We start from the raw sequence: 20,254 nt of genomic DNA on the forward strand, positions 1-20,254 counted from the left end.
CACCGCTAGGCCCAAGACCAAGCCCCCTTTCTCTGAACCTCACAGGGTCCGATGGAAACGGACTCGTTACTGCTGTACCCCGCTTGGCTCCAAAGTACTTTTAAATAATATAATAATATATAGTAAAAAAATAGATAATTAGTTTTGATAGAAAGCTGAAAAAATTTATTTGAAAAACTCTATTTTGGAAATTCTTCCTAAAATTACTTTATGAAGTTGGTCGTTCACTTGCTTAGTTCCTATTTAGCATCATTTTTATTATTTTATTATTTTTATTATTTTTTAAAAAATAAAATTAAGATAAAAAATATGTTTAATGCTTTTTTATTTTTTATTTTTAAAAGCACTTTTATAATTTTCAAAAAATAAAAGTAAGAAATTTTTACTTTCTACTTTTTCAAAAATAACAAACTTATGATTTTGTTTTATGACTGATCAAAACCGCTTCTACGGTCATCACCGTCATCTTTACCATTATTGAATTGCTTCTCTTATTGATGCTATCACTACCACTCCCGCTACTGTCGCCGTCTTCACCATATTATTACCGCTATTATTACCACCTCTACCAATATTTTCATAATTATCGCTACATTATTGCCACTATTGTTACTTCCCCACCACATACTCAACATCCTCCAAGTAAGTTGAAGTCCCTCAGCTATCATAAACATAATAGAAATTAAAGGATGAAATAACCATATTGTTATATCCTTATTTGACATTGTTATTGCATAATGAATTTTTGGCATACTGCGATTAATGTTCATTTCTTAAAAAAAAAGAGGAAGGAGGAAAAGCATGCGCACACACAAAAAAAATTCTATTGAAATAAAAATATTTTAATATTAGATTGTATTATTATTTAACACAATGTCGTCACTAAATAGATTCATCATACTAATCATTACTTTATTTCCAAAATAGTAATTATATGGATGAACTAGCCAACTAACAAACATGTTCTACATGACACCTATAAATATCACTGATTCCTAAGGAAGTGCCGGCATGCTAGTATATATTCCATTTTTTTCCCATGGAAATGCATGAATATTTGGTTACCATTATAAAAAGAAGCTAGCAACCTAAGGCTACCATCCATGTAATAGTTAGCAACCTTTAGGTCATCGATGCAAGTAATTCAAAGTCTTTACCAACTAGAAAGGATTTAGGACATCCAAATTAGAAAATCTTAACTAATTGAAAGTCTTTTTCAAGCAGAAAGGATGATTCTGAACAAATATTATTATTCATAGTGTATTGGCACATAAAAATGCATGAAAAAAAGCAAATTCGATCCCATCTTATGTTTTTAAGCTCGTCACATGTACATGTATGTGTATATATTCATGCCTTTTAATTTGTTACATATTATATCGAGCAATCGCTAAGATGGTTAAATTTCTTGAATCTTATCTCTTAAGCAAATCAAGCATAAAATTTATTTGGAAGCAAGGCACCCATATAATAATTAGTGGCCCCATATAGCAAATTTTGTGGCACCAAGAACCAACCTAGGTTTGGCTCAGTTTCGTCGTTTGGCCTGATATATTCGAATTGCAAGTGGGACTATTCAAGTTGGATAGTCAAGCTTGAATATAACGCATGGAATTTGAGCCAAATCTTTCAACGCCGACGTCGCATTGAATCAGATGGTACATCATGGTCATGGTCATGGAAAGTCTCTCAGCTTCTTTTCCCCGCACCTTGCATTGTTATCTAGCAAGAAATCTTCGAACTATTGTTAGAAACCGAAAGGATGCTACGAGTAATTTCTTCGTTGCCCAAACAATGGTGGGTGATCTCGGGCCACCTTCGGATGGCTGATCAGGCTTTTCTTTCTTCCCCTTCCATGGCGTCACAGCCTTACCGAAGAATGAATGAATGGTGGTCTCGCCATCGCCGTCGTCATCGTCATCAACATGCGAGCCAGAAACTGCAGGGAGGCGCGTCCCTACCCAGCCGTTCCTCGTTTTTTACTCCCACCCATCTCCCACCACGCAACCCCGCCCCAAATCCTCCCCCTCCACCCTCGCCCTCCCTCCCTCTCTCTCTCTCTCTCTCTCTCTCTCTCTCTCTCTCTCTGAGCCTTTCGACCCCCACCTCGATCTCTCTCGGCTATTTCTCTCATCCATTTCCTGTTTATCGATTATATTATCGCGATCACTACGGTATATAATCTCTATATATGCGCTAAATTAAATCTATTAGCATACACATTGTTTTATTAGCTTCGTTGTTTATCCTGTCGAATGATTTCAATACTGACTTTCTCGACGAGTTTACTGATACCGTCTCCTTTTCTTCTTTTTTAATTGGGATTTATCGATTCTTTTCTTTTCTAGGCAGAATTGCATATTAATCAGCTGATTTGAATTTTTCATGGATACTTGCGAATTATTTTCTAGATGCAAGTTCGGTTCGAGATGATCCGAAGTCGGTAATGTGTTTTTGAGATGTGGATTTCCCGCCACTTTTGGGTTTTATGTTACCTCCAGAAACAGGATTTCAGACATTATTTGGAGGAGCTCGAAGAAGAAAAGAGGGATTTTATCAAACTTTTACTTGATAATTGTGAACAGGCACAGAACCCTAGTTCCGTAACTCTAACCGGGGATTTGAGGAAGCTCCGTTAATTGACACGTAATGACGCACAAGAGGTGGATGCGTCCATATTAACTAGACAATTCTTAAAATACAAGCAGATATCCCTTTCTTCCAGAAGTGGAGAAGAACAAAGCTTCTGATATTTGAATAATTATTTTTCGCAAAGTGAAGTGAATTAAACTTGGAGATATCATGTGGATTTGAGAATGAGAGGGCTATATGAAATTTCGAAACAACAAATGCAAAATATTTTGATGCACTTAGCGAACTGCATCATCAGTAAATACAAAAAGCCCGAGCAGGGCAGAATTCTTTATTACTAGGAGTGGTTGATGCACAGATGTTCAGCCATTGAAGACTGTGAAGTTGGTTTGAGCCAGGCTGCAAAAGCTATGACTGAATTTGGAAGTTCTGCATCTGATACAGCTGATGATATCTGGAAGTAGACATTAGTTTGGATAATGTGAGGGTACTTATTAATCATCAATATAGATATAGCCTGGAGCAATGTATAACATGTGCGAGTAATTGATTCCTCTCCCTGTCGAGTGGTTAGGTACTAATATCCACCCTGTCATGTATAAGACTTGGTGGAGCAGTGTTTTAATGTCATTTGTTCATGTGCTGATTCCTTGGTGTATGCCCCTGACCAAAAATGTTGGTTGCTACTTGGTCCTGCAGTTTTATGCATGGAGGCATGCTTGCCATTTCCTGATCTAGTGCTCTGTTGCTTTTACTATGCTGTCTTTGACTGTGACTTGGAGCATGGCACTGTTTCAACTGTTCCTTGTCTATCCATTCCCTAGATCGCTTGCTTTCTGCTGTTCTTGTTGTGGTAGAAAGCTCCCTTTTTTTTTCTTTTGCTGATATGCAGGGTGCTTAGTGTTTGTGTTATAATTCTCACAGTGAGGAATCGGGATTATTTTGTTGTGAATGAAACTTTAGCTCAAAAGCAAAAAAGTGGCACTAGGAGTTAGGATGATATAGGAGATTAAAATTCAAAACAGCATTACCACTTACTGTTGGAAGTTGAGTTCTCGGGTGGGAAATTCAGAAGGAAAAGAAGATCATGAAACCTACTTTTAAAATGAAAAGGTCAGGTAATAGTTGCAAGGCATAGATCTCATCATTTTAATATATAACTATTTTGATTTTTTTTTTTCAAATTTGAAAATACTTCTGAAGGAAGTTCTTGATGTAGAACTTTTTTCTTATTCTCTTTTGCTATGCCAAAAAACAGTAATAGACACGGACATGCATTTCTGGATTCATGTTTGATTACTGTATTACTGTTGTTTGAAGTATAGCTGATAATATGTTCACTCAGTTTCTCCTTAGCCAAAGTACTATATTTGAAGGATTTCCATGACCATATATGTATGTAGAATGATTTTATCTTATGGTATTTGCTGAACTAAGTCATCAGAGATTTACAGCGACCTGTTAATCTGTTTTTTGCAAGCCCTATGACCCAGGAGGACAATGATCATACTTGAAAGCTTTGCGATCATCTCCTTATAGAAATTTTTGTTCGGTTACCGATCTGTGAATGGGGTCAGATTTCATCTTTCAGTAAGCGCTGAGCTGCTATATTTCGAGGAGAATCTTTGTGGCAAACTGCTACTGTCAGGACCTGGCTTTCGGCCGATCAGAGGAAACGATGGCCCAAACCAATTCCTCAAGGTGTAGGTAGGAGGTGAGTTCTCTGGGTAAGTCAATTTCCTTTTGTTTATTCTGGGGGATATTGCCAGAAAGTTCTACTTTGTTTTCATTCTAGCAAACATGGGAGATATTGCAAGAAAATTTCATTTTTGCCAAAATGGGTCACTTTTTCTTTTTTCCTTTTGCAGAAAATCCATTTTGGACTTTAACAGGCCATTGTAAGTTTATAACCCTATTCTCACGACCACCATAAGATCATTTTCGCATGTTAATCGACCTAAATTACATGTGCATTTGTCCCCTTTCTATTGCACAGTTGCGGCATTGTCGTATTCCATTTAATATAATATAAGTTGAATCTGATAATACAGTCAACTGAAGGCACCTTTCCCTGACCTATGTCCATTGTGTGTTTTAGCTTCTGATATGTGTAAGTCTCACTGGAAAGCAAGGTAGCTAAATAGAACATAATAATCTCAATAATAAAAAAATCTCATTTTGTAAATTATTATGATTGCATGAAATGTGGTACCTGTTGACAGTGTGAAATTATATGCCTCTGTTCTCAATTTCTATACTTCTACTAAAACATATTCATTACATTCTAAAAAAAGTTGTTTCCTGGTTTGTTTTTTCAAGTCATACTCTCTTGCATGTTAAGCTGGTTAGACATATGTTTTCTGCAGCCTGCAGGTCCCTCTTTTCTGACATCTGATTTTGTTCTCATGATTTGAAAATTTTCTATAGGAAAAGCCACAAACACGTCACAATAAATCACCTTGAAAAGTGACTCATGGAATTTTCTGCAAAGGATCTGTGAATGCGAAAAACAAATCATATTGCAAGGTGGGAAGAGGTCTGCTTGCAGAAGGTGAAAGAGAGCCCTCAACAAGCAGTTGGTTGGGAAAACTGTCTGAATATGTGGAACAGAGGGAGAGCCTCCTAAAAAAATTTGGTTTTGGTTGCGTGTAGTTCGGGCTTGGGTTGGGTTTTGGAAGGGGGGGTGGGGGGGTGGGGTTGCAGGGTTCTGAAAATTCAGGGGTTAAGTCAGTAACTAGAGTTAGGCTTTTATAGGGTATTCATATCATGGGGTAAGTCTTCATTTGCACATGTCTTCATTCACAGTTATCCGGGGATAAAATCAGGATAACATCAATATCCCACCCCGAATCCCATTTCCAAACTATACCTAAATGGTAATGTCCCTTGCAGGAATCTTGTATAATATCCACTGTGTTATAGTTAAATGTTTAAAATGGATTTTGTGCATATTGATACAAGTGCAAGCCTTAATAGTAATATGTCACATCTGGAGGCACCATATTGTTCAACTTTTGATGTTTTCCTTCCTAAAGGAGGGAGGTATTAATATGGAATTTTGGATTTTTAGATCAAATATGTTGTCTTGATGTATATCCTACAGGTACGCCTAGTGAATAGGTGTAGTTTTGCTGCTTATAATATGACAAGCATCATGTGATAGAATTTGAACTGAAGGCTTTCTATGTTTTTCGCAGGTGTGCGTAACAGTAGCTGATACCATTGCAATCAAGATGACAAAATTGTGAAGGTTTTGTTGTTTGTGCATTTAATTAGAACCATTCTATTGAAGCAGCATTTTTACTAACTAGCAGTTTATCTAATGTATCAGGAGATATGCAGCCTTATATACCAGATGAATATATTGTTGCATTGGATGGTGAAATTGGCAAACTTCTTGGCCAGATTTACTTGTATCTGAAAGAGCGGCTTGAGCTTTCAATAATGCTGCCTCCATCTAGCATACTTCATGGAACCATAATTGGTTGGTTTTCTATATTTTTCAAAATTTCTGCTACTATGTCTCCTCGATAAGGTATTTAGCAAGTTTGGATTTCATGATATATGCTGTTTTAGTCATTTGCTGTAATTATGGAAATAAGGGTGGCAATGCTTATTCCTTTTGTATTTGGACAAAGATATTTGTATACACAAAAGGGGTAATTGATCACTCATAATTCAGAGTTTTCTGCAGCATGACCCATAGGTTCTTTTTTATTGCATTAAATGAGCATTTTAAACCTTGGAAGTGCACTTGGAGATTGTACTGAGAGGTTTTATATCATTCTTTTTTTTAAAAAAAAATGTTTGCTAATTAGATATTAGGGGAAAAATAAGACCCAGCCTATGATATTATATCACCTAGAAGCAGGGATCACTAAATTATATGACATTGAACCAGTTACTATTTTGTGTTTTTCTTGCTTATTCTCCAGAACACATTAAACTTCAATAGCATGAAACGGTAGAAAGACAATGCTGCTATTGCACCTTCTTGTTGCCACTCATTCAGAATGTCTTAAAAATAGCATGTTTCCGTGATAACAATGTGAAAATTCTGTTTGTTTTTGCTATGTATCTCCAGTGATGCATGTAGTTCTCATTAATCAGCGACCTCTTTTTTTGTTTTTTTTGCTTTTTTTTCTTCAAACGGATCAATTTGTTCCTTGTGGTATGTCAAGGGACAAGGCTTACGAACTTGCTTGCCAGATCTGGCTAGCGGTTATCAACAATTTGGAAGAAAATGAGCTGACATTTTTGCTGCTAAAGCTTCTTGCACAAGGAGATGTAAGCATTGTCATCACCCTTTTATTCACACTCAGTTTGTGCAAGACGGTGCTCTTCGTCTATATTATGATTTTAAAAATATTACTTGCTTTAAGATATGGCCGCATATTTAAATCAGATGTCACATTTCCTCAAAACAAGATAACCTTTAGAAAGCAAATTTGCAGTCTTTCAACCATATAGCCACGACATCTTTTAGAGCTAGTTTTCACCATATGGCATTTATGACAATGGGGTTTGTAGAGCAACTTAATATACCTCCTTTTGAATTGGGACAAGGAAGAGGAAGTTGACATTCAATATCGGGGTGTATGCATCCATATATGCTTTTTGTGCTATATGCCAAATCTGGTATTGTGTAGAGGCAAGGTTTTCAATCTTGGTACTAAATCCTTCTACCTAGTGGTTCGCATTCATATTATGGAAAATATCGTGTATAGGTTGTTATTCAATATCTTGCCACATATTATTTTAGTAACTCTGTAGCAAGGAATTAAGTGCTGACCATGCCATGCTATGTTAACTAGGTGCTGGTTTGGGTAAACACATGTGCCACGATAACCTACTTATCACAGGGTATCAACCCATGGTGGCCCATATGAATACATATCAGTTCGATAAGGGTCAATATGGGTCAATACCACTCGGTGTCGAGCCTTATTTGATTTTTTTTTTTTTGGCACGGCACATATTGTTCAAGGCAGCCCCATTGAATCCTTGTTTTATAGTCGGTGACTTAACAAAGTCATGGCATTGAGATGCCAGCTGCACCAACTATGTGCAGGTTTATATTTTCTAGATGTCAGATCCATGGAATTGCAAACCATTCATTATGACCTTATTAAAGCACTTATAATATGTACAGGAGAATGTTAAAGCTAGGAAATTATCCGTGCTTAGCTTAGCGAGATGAGCATGTTTGCTACCTAAAAGATCATTTCACTTTGTTGCCTCTTCCTCTGTAGCTTGCATAAAACAGTTGACGTCCCCATGTTCTTTAGAACCGTTAACGAATTGCAGCTTGCTGGCATGAGCCAGAATTGGCTGTTATTGATAACCAAACAATGTAACTGGCTGCGGGATTCACTTATCTTCTCTTCAGTATAGATTTTGTATGCGCAAGGAAGCCAAGATAAAGAGAAACATTCACATTTTATGAAGCAACACGACAGCAATCTCTCTCTCTCTCTCTCATATCCCTGTATATGAAATACAGACAGCACATTTTCAACAGTCGTATCATTTTTCTTTAGTGTCAATGTCAAAATATCCTCCTTGGATCTTCATCTTGAACAGTAGTCAGATTGATGAGTTCATTCGGAATATTGTTATTCCTTGCCTCTTATCTCCCGTATACTTTTGGGTTACTTTTTATGACAAATCTGCAGATGCCACGCCCCCTCCACAACGTATGCAGCGGCATTGCAGTGTCAGCTCGGGACATTGGAGACGAGACGGATCCCGTCATTAATCCTGAAATGGAGGAGAGGTAAGATTGCTGTCTCCTAACAGGTCAGGCCTTGGTCGGTTCGGGCCTGGCAGGGAAGACCCAGGCCAAGACCCAGGCCTTTAACCTTTTGGACGGTTGAACTCGGGGTTTGGAGTTCAGATCCGAAGCTAGGTCGGGCTGGGCTCAGACTGAGAAATTTCGTTTGTCATCAAAGCTAACCCTGGCCTGAACCTGGCCCAACCCGATATTTTCCTCAGGTCTAAAAACAAGTGGTGGGGAAATGGGTCTCCACTCGTTTCTCGCGTGACCTTTGTTGTTCTTAGAGGCAAGCATGTGTATGTCTCCTGACATGTAATTTGATAGGCAGAGAAAATTTCAGCTGAGGGTAATCCCTGACCACCGATCATGGTCATGGAAAGACCTTGTTCATTCCTACCCCTTTCAAAAATCAGACTGTTGCTATAGAAAATGTATAAGCTTAGTATTGACTCGAAGCAGACCTTTGTTCTCCCACCATTTGATAAATAAATAAGTTCATGGTTTGCAAGGACAAGCAAATTGTGACCTGTTGTTACCTAAAACTAACATGTACGCTTGAATGCTCTGCATTCTCCTTTAAGAATGCAAGATGGGACCTTGCTTCTCTCGTCTTTGCGTAAGGCTGCACGAGTTTTTCTTTTGAGGATGTTGCTTTTGCCATGATTGCAGTCTTACTCTGGTGTTTTGGTGTAATATTCTGTTGGTTATTTTGATGCACCTGTCAGTGTTCTATTCAGCTGGCAGGCCTCGGGATGATCGAAAGATTGTACTAAACTACCTTTCCGCATTTTGAGGTTGATCTGCTCCACTATCACAGAGTATTTATCTCGCCCCCTCTTGACTGTCGTAGACTTCCTTTACACCTGCAAGATGGCGCGTGACTAGAAGGTAGAGTGACATTCGACTAATTTATCTTTTACTGTATCACTTCAGTTTTCTAGCACCTTAATTAGACTAATTTATCTATTAATCGAGTTTTCTAGCAGCTTCTTTTTGTAGAAAGGAGCTTGTCGCCTATGAAGATTTTATGAACTTTATTGTTCAGCACTTTCTTTTTCCTTTTTCAAGTTTTGAGCATATGAAAACGCGTTGGAGGAAGGGTCCATGCCTATCTTATTTAATTGGCTTTATGTGGATCGTTAACAAACAGTTAGAACAACTAGTTGCATAAAATCACTGTAATTAACACCCACAATTTGGATGGTTATGGACAAACTTGCTAGCTATATAATAACAATGAGATTTGCGAGCTCATCAGTTGTACAGATCTTGCCATTGTGGCAGCTTGTAAGGGGTACCGGCTTTTAATTTTGTATTATACCCATCTATGTGCATTTGGATGTGCCCTTAAATTGAAGTTTGATATAGAGGTCCATCTACCTGACAAAGAAAGAAAAAAAATCTAAGATTCCTCATGCGCCCTGGAAGCAGGGCATGGTTAAGGAGTCAGGTTGTTTCCAACAAACCCATGCATCCGACATGAGGTTAACACTAGCCCTTAATCACCCGGTCATAAGAATAGTCAGATATTATGCTTAGATGGGGAAAGGATTGCACCACATGCATGGTGTAAACAGGCCATTCCATATTTTACATTGAGGGCACAATGCTATGGAAGGCCTCAGCTGATTATTCTTATTCTAATCTTTCTGTGAGTTGTGAGATTTTAGATTTATAAGTTACTGCAAACTCTATATAAATCATGTCCATTTCATATCTTGATCATATTCTCACCACCATCGCGATTTTTTTTCCGATAAAAAAAAATGTTATTACTGATTCACATAATTATACATAACTCAAAATCATCAAAATTATAGCGATATATGCTTCATTCTTCTTTTTTTTCATATAAACAAGGACTTTTGTTTGAGAGTATGTAATGTCATTAACCACTCGAAAAATGAGACTAGCTTTTATCTCAAGCTATTACAATCTTCATGGGCCAAAATTTTGATGCACGATGTTTTGGCCGAGATGGTTTAGTAAATAACTGTGCCTCCAGGGGCAATTGATGGGTACTCTTTGTTTTAGATGGAACGGAACGAATCTTTTCGGGTAGTTCTATATACACCCCCCCTATTGCTCAGGACACCCCCCAAAAACCAAAAAAAAAATACCCAAACTAACCTTTAGTGTAATTACCATATTGCCCTTGAAATTTTCTCATACACCCCCCTTCCTCCTCCTCCGTTTCGTTTTGAAAAGAAAAAAAAAACCCCCCTCAAACCCCCCTTAAACCCCTCGATCCATTTACATCGTTTAGGCGATCTTTGAAGGAGATTTAAGCCCCATTCGAAGCATGGACAAGCAACTAGTGATTTGGGACGAAGAATCGGCCGCAAAGGTACGTGTTCCACCTTGTTTCGAATTTTTTTTTTTTTCACGGTTCGTGCTCCGTTCGGCACTGGATCGCCGAACAAAAGGCTTTTGTTCGGCTGAACAGTGCCGAACAGAAGCCTTCTGTTCGGCAACCCTCAACCGAACAGATCTGTTCGGCTGCACAGTGCCGAACAGAAGGCTTCTGTCCGGCAATGTTCAGCCGAACAGAAGCCTTTTGTTCGGCGATCCAGTGCCGAACGGAGCACGAACCGTGAAAAAAAAAATTTCGGGAGAAGCCGGCGAGGTGGTTCCGGGAGAAGCCGGCAAGGTGGTCGGAGATCGGGAGAATGCCGGCGACGAGAGGGAGAAGGGGGAACGGGGGGGTTTTGGGCGTTGGCGAGGTGTTTTGGAGGGGAAGAGCGGGGTGGGGGGGGTTTGGGGGGTGTAGAGAGCAATTTAGGTGAGGGGGTGGGGAGGGTGTGGGGTAATTTAGGAATTTTTAATTTTTTAGGGGTGTCCTTAGCAAATGGGGGGGGTGTAGAGAGTATTTAATTTTTTTTTAATTTTTGGGGGGTGTCCTGAGCAATAGGGGGGGTGTATATAGAACCACCCAATCTTTTCCTCTTTTGCTTTTCCAGCCTACACAAAATTCTACTTTGCCCTTTAGAAAATTCCGAATGCCTTCCCCTACTTTCCCAAACCTTTAACAAATACTAATACTATTTTGTTAACTATAACACCTTTCTAATCCCACAAATATCTCAAAAATCTCCGCACTAAATGCAGAATCAAACGCTCTTTTTTACCGTTAAATTCCCTACCGACAAAATTACTACTTTACCCAAGTCTTCATCAAAATATTTCGCATTTCTAAACGACTGGAAAAAGAAGTGTTGGAGAGGAACATAAATAAACGTCCGGAGAGCCGAACCACATGGTACGGTAACGTTCGACTTTTTTTTGTTTCCATAATAGCCATCTGCGTGCATCCCCTGTTAGTCTTACACACAGACACACGTTGTGACTCCGGCTACAATAAAGGTCGACCACAGCCGTCTGATGAGAGAACGAACTAGGATGGATTACAACTTACAAGGTTCCTCTTGGTAACTGATAAATAGGACGGTTTTTTCCATTTTATTGAACCTTAGGGGCAGTGTTTATGACAAGTGTCATACTCTTGGCCTGCCTACCCTCTCTCTCTGTTTTTTTAATGTGCTCCTCCCTCTCATTCGCTGGAATTCTTCTCTGAGCTCATCTGACTGCTCTCTCCCCCTCGCTCTCTCTCTCTTATAGTCTTCTGTCTCTCTTTTTTTTTTTATCGAGGATTAAGTGTTCTTCTTCCCGCCTGAGTGAATCGGGTTAGTTTTGATCTCATTTGGATAAAAAATTGATTTTTTTAATATTATCAGAAGGTCTGGTTTCAAAGTTCGAGAGCAGCAATGCCTTCATTAGAAAAAAGAGAGAAAAGTCTTGGTTATCTTTTTGCGCTTTCGAATTCCTTCGTCTTTTACTTTTTTTTCTGGGGGTATGAACAGCTCGGTGGTTGTAAAATCCATTAAATGGGGTTTTAACTGTTCATCTCTTGTAGATTTTCCCATTGTTATATCTTTATAATATCAACAGTAGAATATCAGCATTCCCATGTTGTTAGCATAGCGTCTTAAAGCTTTGTCATTTTTTGTGTCATTTCAGTAATCAGATCCCATCTCCTTTAACTTTTTCTTGATAATATGCACAGGACTGCCGTTGGTTTCTGATGTCCGTGGGCTTAAAGACCCCCCATTTTTATCTGACATAAGGTCCTTGATGGAACTGAATGCTAGTGCCTTCACAAAATAGTGGCGTTCTGAACATTTTTGCTTTTGATTTTTATCTTCTCTTGCTATTCTGGGGTTTTACTTGTGTGGCTTACCTATGTTAGCCTCCTTTTTTCCACTTGTATTTCAAGAGGTATTGGTATATGTCAATTTCATATGATTCCTACCTTGTTTTACTTCTGCGAATATTTAGTCCTCTGTTGCTGCATCATGAGTTGTTCTTCATCGCGTGGGTGTGTCTTTTCTATTTCCTCACACATCAAGTGCTTCTTTTTCTGTTATTTCCTTTGCGAAATACTTCTCCAAGCATTTTTTTTCTATCTTTACTTGAAATTGCATCTTCTCCAGGCTTTACTTGTTATAGGTCCTTGTATCACAATCATGCTCTTTTTTTGTTGTTTTGTGTTTCATTTGTACTTTTTTCAGCATCATCCCCCCTGCTTTTGGAACAATGCTCTTGTAGTTCGCACCTTTCATCTCTTCAATCGTTTCAGAATCTAGTTGTCCAATTAAATCTATTGTCCAGACTCCAGAGGAACTATTATCAAACTGATTTGTCATTGCTCCTTTTTGAAAGCTCAAACGCTAACCCTTCTATTTTCTTGTTTCACTGTCCAGAGGGCAGCCATTTGTGGTGGTTCGAGGTCAAGAACAGTTTTATTTTGAGAAAGCTGCAGGAAAGGATTCGAACGAGAGGAAAGCATTTTTTCAGAAAAATTTTCCATCCAAAGTCTTCTTTGAGTAACTTCTAAATTAAGCAAGGAACCATAAGGTATTGCTTCCGCTGAAGTTTGTTTTGTCACCTTTATGCATTCGATGATAAATGCCACGGAGAATCTTTCGTCTCCATTCTTGCAGCAGTAGCTGTGTGCGATTTTCTCCGATCAAAGATGTGTACGAAACAGTACAAAAAGATCCTATGAATTTGGTCGGAGATCAGCACATTTTGGCACGTAACGCTGGTTTCAGCTGAGGCCTGAAGGATTCATAGACAATTTTGGAGAGATGGGATGTTATACTTCAAGATTGGAAGATGAAGAAGCTGTCCAGCTCTGCAAGGATAGAAGAAATTTGATGAAGCAGGCTGTTGAGCAGCGAATCTGCTTTGCTTCTGCGCATGTTGCTTACATCCAGTCGCTGAAACGAGCCTCACGTGCTCTTCGAAATTATGTTAATGGAGATGAACATCATGACTTCTTTGATTCATACACAACTCCTCCTTTCACACCTGTGAAAAGATTGAGCCCAAAAATCATAGGCATTCCATTGAAGTCCTGTTGCCTGACACCAAACCAGTCAGACAAGAGCTCCATTCATGCGGCAAAATTCTTGAGATCACGTGGGAATCCATCGGTAGCAGTCGAGGAGTGGCCCGACTCTCCAGAAACTGTGAGAATTGATTCTTATTACGCTGCAGACCACAACGAAATTGATGGTTTTTTCGCTACACAGGCTTCACCAGTGAGATCATTCTTCTCTTCTTCTTATGATGGACCAAGCTACCCACCACCATCACCTCAAAATTCACAGTGGGACTTTTTTTGGAACCCTTTCTCATCAATGGATACATATGGATATCCCTACAGTTGCAGCTTTGACCAGATAGTAGGTGATGATGAGCATGCAGGTTTAAGGCAGCTAAGGGAGGACGAAGGCATTCCAGAATTGGAAGAACAAGGAATAAGAGAAGAAGAGGAAGAAGAGGAAGAGGAAGAAAAAGAACTTATGGAGGGAGAAATAAAGGATGAGAGATCTAAAGATGACTCAAACCCTACTAGGGTGACAGTTAAAAGTGACGATCCTCCTAAAGCCAACATCAAATCTAATACAGTTCACAAAGTGAAGGAACTTCGGTCGAAGAGAGTGAAGAGTGTTAAAGTATCAGAAGCACCCAAAGCTGTAAAACTCGAGGTGACTAGAGAGGAGGTGGAGGAAAATAGAGCAGCTGCAGAAGAACAAACCCCTGGTTTTACGGTATATCTAAATCGAAGACCAACGAGCATGGCAGAGGTCATGAAAGACATTGAGAACCAGTTTGTGAGGATTTGTGATTCTGCTCACGAGGTTTCAGTGATGCTGGAAGCAAGCAGAGCCCAGTACTCTTCAAGTTCAAGGGAACTTGCTGGTACATTCATCGAGCCATTAACATCAGTCTTTATCTTCTGTTAGTGATATTAACAAATTCGTGAAGTCTCCCCAAAACTATTTCATGCATTTCTATTTATTTTGGCTTTAAAATCAAGTGATACATTTTGGGTTTTAATGCAGTTAGAACATTGAACCCAGTTTCCTTGTTTCGTTCTGCATCATCGTACTCATCATCTTCAAGGTTCGTTCAGGCTTCTTCCAGCTCAAGAAATGATGGCTATGAAAGCAGCAGTGATTACTCAATGGAAACTTGTATGATATCTGGAAGCCACCAGTCCACATTGGATAGGTTGTATGCATGGGAGAAGAAATTATATGATGAAGTGAAGGTAATTGTATTTTTCACGAACAAACTTAGGTGAAAAAGTAAGTCATGTATATTGTGTGGAATTTTTACTGACATATAGCTTTATCTCCTCCTGTTGGCAGGCTGGAGAGCGTATAAGAATAGCATATGAGAAGAAATGCCTGCAACTAAGGAACCAAGATGTGCATGGGGAGGCGCCTTCTGCTGTTTATAAGACAAGAGTAACAATAAGAGATCTTCATACCCAATTACAAGTTTCTATACATTCAGTTGAGTTGGTGTCAAAAAGAATTGAAATTTTAAGGGATGAGGAGTTGCACCCACAGCTTAGGGAGTTGATACAAGGGTATGTCTCTATATTCTTGCTTCATTTTTTGAGCATATAATTTGGTAAAACTCATACAATTAATTAAACTACAATTAAAGTATAACCTCATGCTCTTCAGACTAAATATTAAGTACTAAACAAGATAGCATTTGCCATTTGACTTAGAACAAACAAGTATTACTTGGACTACATTTTTTGAATGAGCAAGAACCTGTCTTAAGCTTATGGAGAGCATATCACCGGAGCCAGGTATGATGATCCATTATCATGTTGAATAAAATGATATATGCATATAGACAGCAAACCAGTACACTCTACATAAATTCACAATTAGGCATAAATGGTTGCAGTCCTATTGAGTACAACAGGAAAACAAATTAACAAGGTGACCATGATTATCATTTCATCTGCTACAAAACATTATTCATTTGTCTTACTGTGAACTTGCACTTAGTTGGTATTAAGGTGCTCTTTATTACATCTCAAGTATCATTGCATACCAACTCAAATAAGTCCGGGAAGGTTGGTAGGAACCTTGTTGTATGATTCATTGATTTAAACATGCATTTGATATATTCGGTGAACTAGGTTTTCATGCTTTCTATAATCATGCGTTATATTCTTGAGTAGTGTATAGTCATTTGCGTGATTCTGAGATTTCTATTCTTCTAGGAAAAGTTCATAGTTCCCATAGATGATGGATGTCACAGAATAGCTTACTTCCTAATTTAAGAACACTCCCTTTTCCTGCCTGATGCATTATTGGCCCCAGAGGTTTGAAGTGTTGAATCCTTTTCCATTCATTCCTACAAAAAAAATTACCTACTTGTTTGACACAATCCATTTCAAAATCAGCTTCTCTCTTTTTTTCTATAACCCTTTGGATTGTAATCCAAGCCCCTTAAATATTTCAAATGAGGCAGTCTTTAGAGGTAACAAAGGAGGAAAGTGGAGTGAAAAATTATGTAGGGTTACTGCATTAGAAAAGTAACTAAGAGGTCATAATAGTATAAAGATAAGCAGCTTGCTTACAATAACTTTTTTGGACATACAGATCTAAAATGATTAACGAAAATAAATGTGAACTTTGAGGCTTACATTGATCCAGCAATCAAACTTAGAAGAAGATTAGAAATGCATTTCGAGTACCATTTAGTAAAAGGTTTTGCAAGGAGAAAACTCCTAAAGATAGGGGAATTTTGATATAGAATTAGATAACAATCAAGAGGATGCTTTAGTAAAGATACCGCATAGAAGGAAGGTGTGAATTGTGAGGGCCACTTGGAAACTAACAGCAGCATCACAAGTTGTAGGATGATAATGTTGGTTTAACTGACTCATTTATGACATGAAATCCTGAACATTTTGAACATAAGAACATAAAAAAAATCTAATGACATGGGACAGGACATATTTAATGCCAGTAAAAGAATGAGGTGATTAAATTTTTGAACCTGCAAATTAATTTGTGAGGCTTGCCTTCAAGCTAACACCCTATAGAAGAGGGTGGGATCAAAAGTAATGGTGATTTCTTTGAGGTCAGTTTGACTTTATCACAGGAAGTTTAACCATTAAAGCTAGTTTATCCCAAGGCAGGTGATCAAAAAATTTAGAGAGAAAGGATTCTCCATATAGCATTTTGCTGATCTGATGAAACTGTGGAATGAAGTTACAGATCAACATGGACTGCTAGAAACTCCATATGGCTTCTATAGACTTGGAAAGCATATAATAGTGTTACAAGCGGTGAAACATTTAGCAGTCGTAAGGAGAGACATTCTATAGTGGACCGGAGCTGGGCATAGCAGTGGCGAGCTTGTGGAAGTGAATGATGATAAAAGGAGGAAGGGCAAAGTTATGGAAATGAGAGAAAACTTAGTGAATTGCACTTTTAGGCCAAGAGCTGCTTACGAAATAATTGATATGGTATCATCATGATAAGCTGTCTATAAACCAATTCAAGTGAGCTCTGAAAAAGATAAGACCCGAAAAATCTTGGGCAGATAATGATAGATAGCAAGGCGATTCATTAGGATTAAGAACAAAAAATGACTTCAGATTTAGAAGAAGGAAAATCCGAGACTCACTAATGAAAGAAGAGACTGGTAGTATCTTGAAGATCTAAATGTATGAAACAGAAACTGATGTTAGCATGATGTTTCTAATGATACCATGAAATTTAGGTGGTCCTCAGGCCCCTATTGTATGATATGGTGCGAGTTAAAAGAGCCAAGCTGCTAAGAATGGAAGCGGAAAGCTCCATTTGTATGCTAGGCAGTGCATACCGCTAGTAGAGCACGTCTAAGCAGTTTGACACAGTTTGACTAAAGTTAATTAAATCAGGTTTGTTTTGATTTGGAAAGTGAAGTTGCGCACTGCAATCCACAGAGCAAGTTAAGATTCCTTTTCTTTTCTCAAGCAATGCTTTTTTTTCCCGAAAAAAAAAAAGACTAGAGAAGTCATGTGGGAAGGGATCTTGAAGCAATAATCAATCATTATAATATAAAAAATGCAGGAGGCAATGATTGGACACAAATGAAATCCTGAACAGGATTTGGCACTTCAGGTGCTCGAAAACAATAATTTTCTTGAGATATCCAGGAAGTTTGAAGCAATGCAGTATATGGAATGACCAAATTGAAGATTGCTTTAAGGTTGTTGCATTTGTGAGCCACTCTTGGGGACAAACTAAGGTTGATCCACATATTATAATTCCACAATTTGAATTTCCTTAGAGGAAAAAAAGAAGGTAAAGCATGCGACAAGAACTGGGACAAATATGCTATTTTGCAAAGAATGCAGAACAGAAAGTTAGGCAGGTAGTTCCATCCATCGACCAAGGAATGGCTGGAAAATGTCACTTTCCTTCACATACCAATGTTCTTTCATACTAATATCATTTTCAACCCATGGACCATGGCCAGATACCGAACCTCCTATACTCAGTAAAGTAAGTACCCAATTCATTCTCTGATTAAATTGAACTTTCCTCACTCTCAAAACATCAAGTGATATCGAAAAGGGATTCGACCATCCATGCTGCAACTCTGGTGGAAGGCCTAACTAAGTAACTAGTGCAACAGACGACATAAGAATGAGTAATATTTTGCATTTAGCTGATTCTCGAAAAGGTGTCAAAACCTTATTTGTATGCAGTTTTCTAGCTAACAACAATCATGAAATGATGAACTCCTCTTTTTTTAATTTTTGGTTGAGATGAACTACAATTTCCGTTACTTAATACATGCTCTTGCAAAGAAGGTTGCAGAATATCAGATATTGACTCAATTCTATTCACTAAATACGATCAGCACAAAGCTGTTGATAGACTCATCGGATAATCATTCATAGCTTGCATGCAGTCCACATTCTGCTATTATTATTAATACCAAAGTACTTATTAAAAAATATTAGATATGGACAATATTTATCCTTTGTTTCATCTGTGTTCATCCTCTTGTTTTGTTGTATGACTCGATCCACTTTCTAAGAAAGTAATATTTTAAGACTTGGAGTATGAATGGAAGACATGCACGTGATATGGTAGGCCCCCTACCTAGCGGAAGTACAGCAAATGATATCCGTTCGATGTGTGTGTCCTTCTTTGCAAGGTCCAGATTGGTGGGCCCCAAACCCCCACCCCAACCTCCGGGCGTATGTTAGCGTCCTCAAGCCGGGCAAGTTTGCATGAGTCCTTGATTCTTGATTCTTCTGGAGCGCAGGTTAGCGAGGATGTGGAGGACGATGGCGGATTGCCACCGGATCCAGAAGCGCACGATAGAAGAGGCCAAGCTGCTCCTCCTCTCCTCCTCCTCCTCTGCCGCCGCTGCGAAGCCCTCGGAGGCGGCGAGAGCGGCCCGTTCAGCTGCCGCACTCGAGGCGGAGCTTCGGAACTGGAGGTCCTGCCTAGAGGCCTGGATTGCGGCCCAGCGGGCCTACGCCCGCGCCCTCGCCGGCTGGGCCCTCCGGTGCGACGGGAGCGGCGGCGCGGAGGCTCGGTCGCCGCGGGGGGAGCGGCGATCGTCGTCGGGCCGGGGGCCGCTGGCCTTCGGGGCGTGCGTGCAGTGGTCGCGGGTGCTGGAGTCGGTGAGCGAGGCGCAGGTGGTGGACGGCCTGGATTTCTTCGCAGCGGGGATGGGGTCGGTGAGCGGAGCGCAGCGGCGGAGCGGGGAGGGGGAAGGGGAGGGGGAGGTGGAGGTGGAGGTGGAGGGGGGGCCCTGGATGACGCCGGAGAAGGTGGCGGAGGTCGCCAGGAGAGTGCTGTGCGCGGGGATATCGGTCGCCGTTAGCTCGCTGACGGAGTTCGCCGTTAGCTCCGCGGAGGGATACGAGTCGCTGGTCAAGCGGTGCGGGGAGGGGATGTAATTTTGTTTTGGTGGCTTTTCTCAGCGGGTGGTCGTGAGGATTGTAATTAATGATTGCTGTGGCGGTGTTGTTTTATTCTATTTTCTTTTTCTTTTTTAATTTGTGTCGATTAGCGCTGTTTTTGAGATATGTTTTTGGGAATTTTTTGCAATTGCAATTTGGGAGTTTACGCTGCGCTTGGGGAGCTCGTCCTTCTCTGGATTAAAAGCAGTACCAGCATCTTTACGCCTAATCATTATCTTTTTGATACTATTTTTTACCGGAAGCTTTTTGGACCCGTTTTGCCGAGAGAAAAGGACAGGAGAAATTATGATCAATTAAAAGAAATGAAAGACATGTTTCTTATTTAGTTAAAATTTTCATAAATATGCGATAAAAAAATATTTTTTATATATTTTATTAAAAAATTTGTGTGAGATATAAAAAAAACTAATTTCTAGCAGCTGAAAATTTAGATTTTTTTTTAAAATTTAAATACTCTTAAATTTTTAGATGGAATGAAATAAATTTTTTTATCAAAACTAGATATTTCACACTTTTTTTTCGAAAAATAAATATCCAGCAAAATATAAACTACTTTAAAATATATTATTTTT

General features: G+C 39.1%; 1 protein-coding gene across 12 annotated transcripts; it reads left to right on the forward strand.

Moving 5' to 3' along the window:
• Positions 1-1,596: 1,596 nt before the first annotated feature.
• LOC103715556 (protein ROLLING AND ERECT LEAF 2) lies at positions 1,597-19,868 on the forward strand. 12 transcript variants are annotated; one of them, XM_089926353.1, is made up of 9 exons: positions 1,597-4,490; positions 5,790-5,842; positions 5,924-6,879; positions 8,268-8,368; positions 9,106-9,256; positions 13,129-14,635; positions 14,779-14,987; positions 15,088-15,311; positions 19,016-19,868. In XM_089926353.1, exons 6-9 carry the CDS (start codon positions 13,516-13,518, stop codon positions 19,656-19,658), a joined length of 2,196 nt encoding a protein of 731 aa, XP_089782479.1. In that variant the 5' UTR covers positions 1,597-4,490; positions 5,790-5,842; positions 5,924-6,879; positions 8,268-8,368; positions 9,106-9,256; positions 13,129-13,515; the 3' UTR covers positions 19,659-19,868. The 12 variants fall into 12 exon arrangements, with proteins under 12 accessions (XP_089782479.1, XP_089782478.1, XP_089782481.1 ...); XM_089926352.1 differs by having other exon boundaries at positions 5,924-6,076; positions 6,774-6,879; positions 8,268-9,256; XM_089926355.1 differs by having other exon boundaries at positions 5,924-6,076; positions 6,802-6,879; positions 8,268-9,256.
• Positions 19,869-20,254: the final 386 nt, after the last annotated feature.

Source organism: Phoenix dactylifera, chromosome 11 (genome assembly GCF_051530095.1).
Source record: "Phoenix dactylifera cultivar Ajwa chromosome 11, Ajwa_hap1_PhDact_Kaust_v1.1, whole genome shotgun sequence".
Classification (NCBI taxonomy): Eukaryota; Viridiplantae; Streptophyta; class Magnoliopsida; order Arecales; family Arecaceae; genus Phoenix; species Phoenix dactylifera.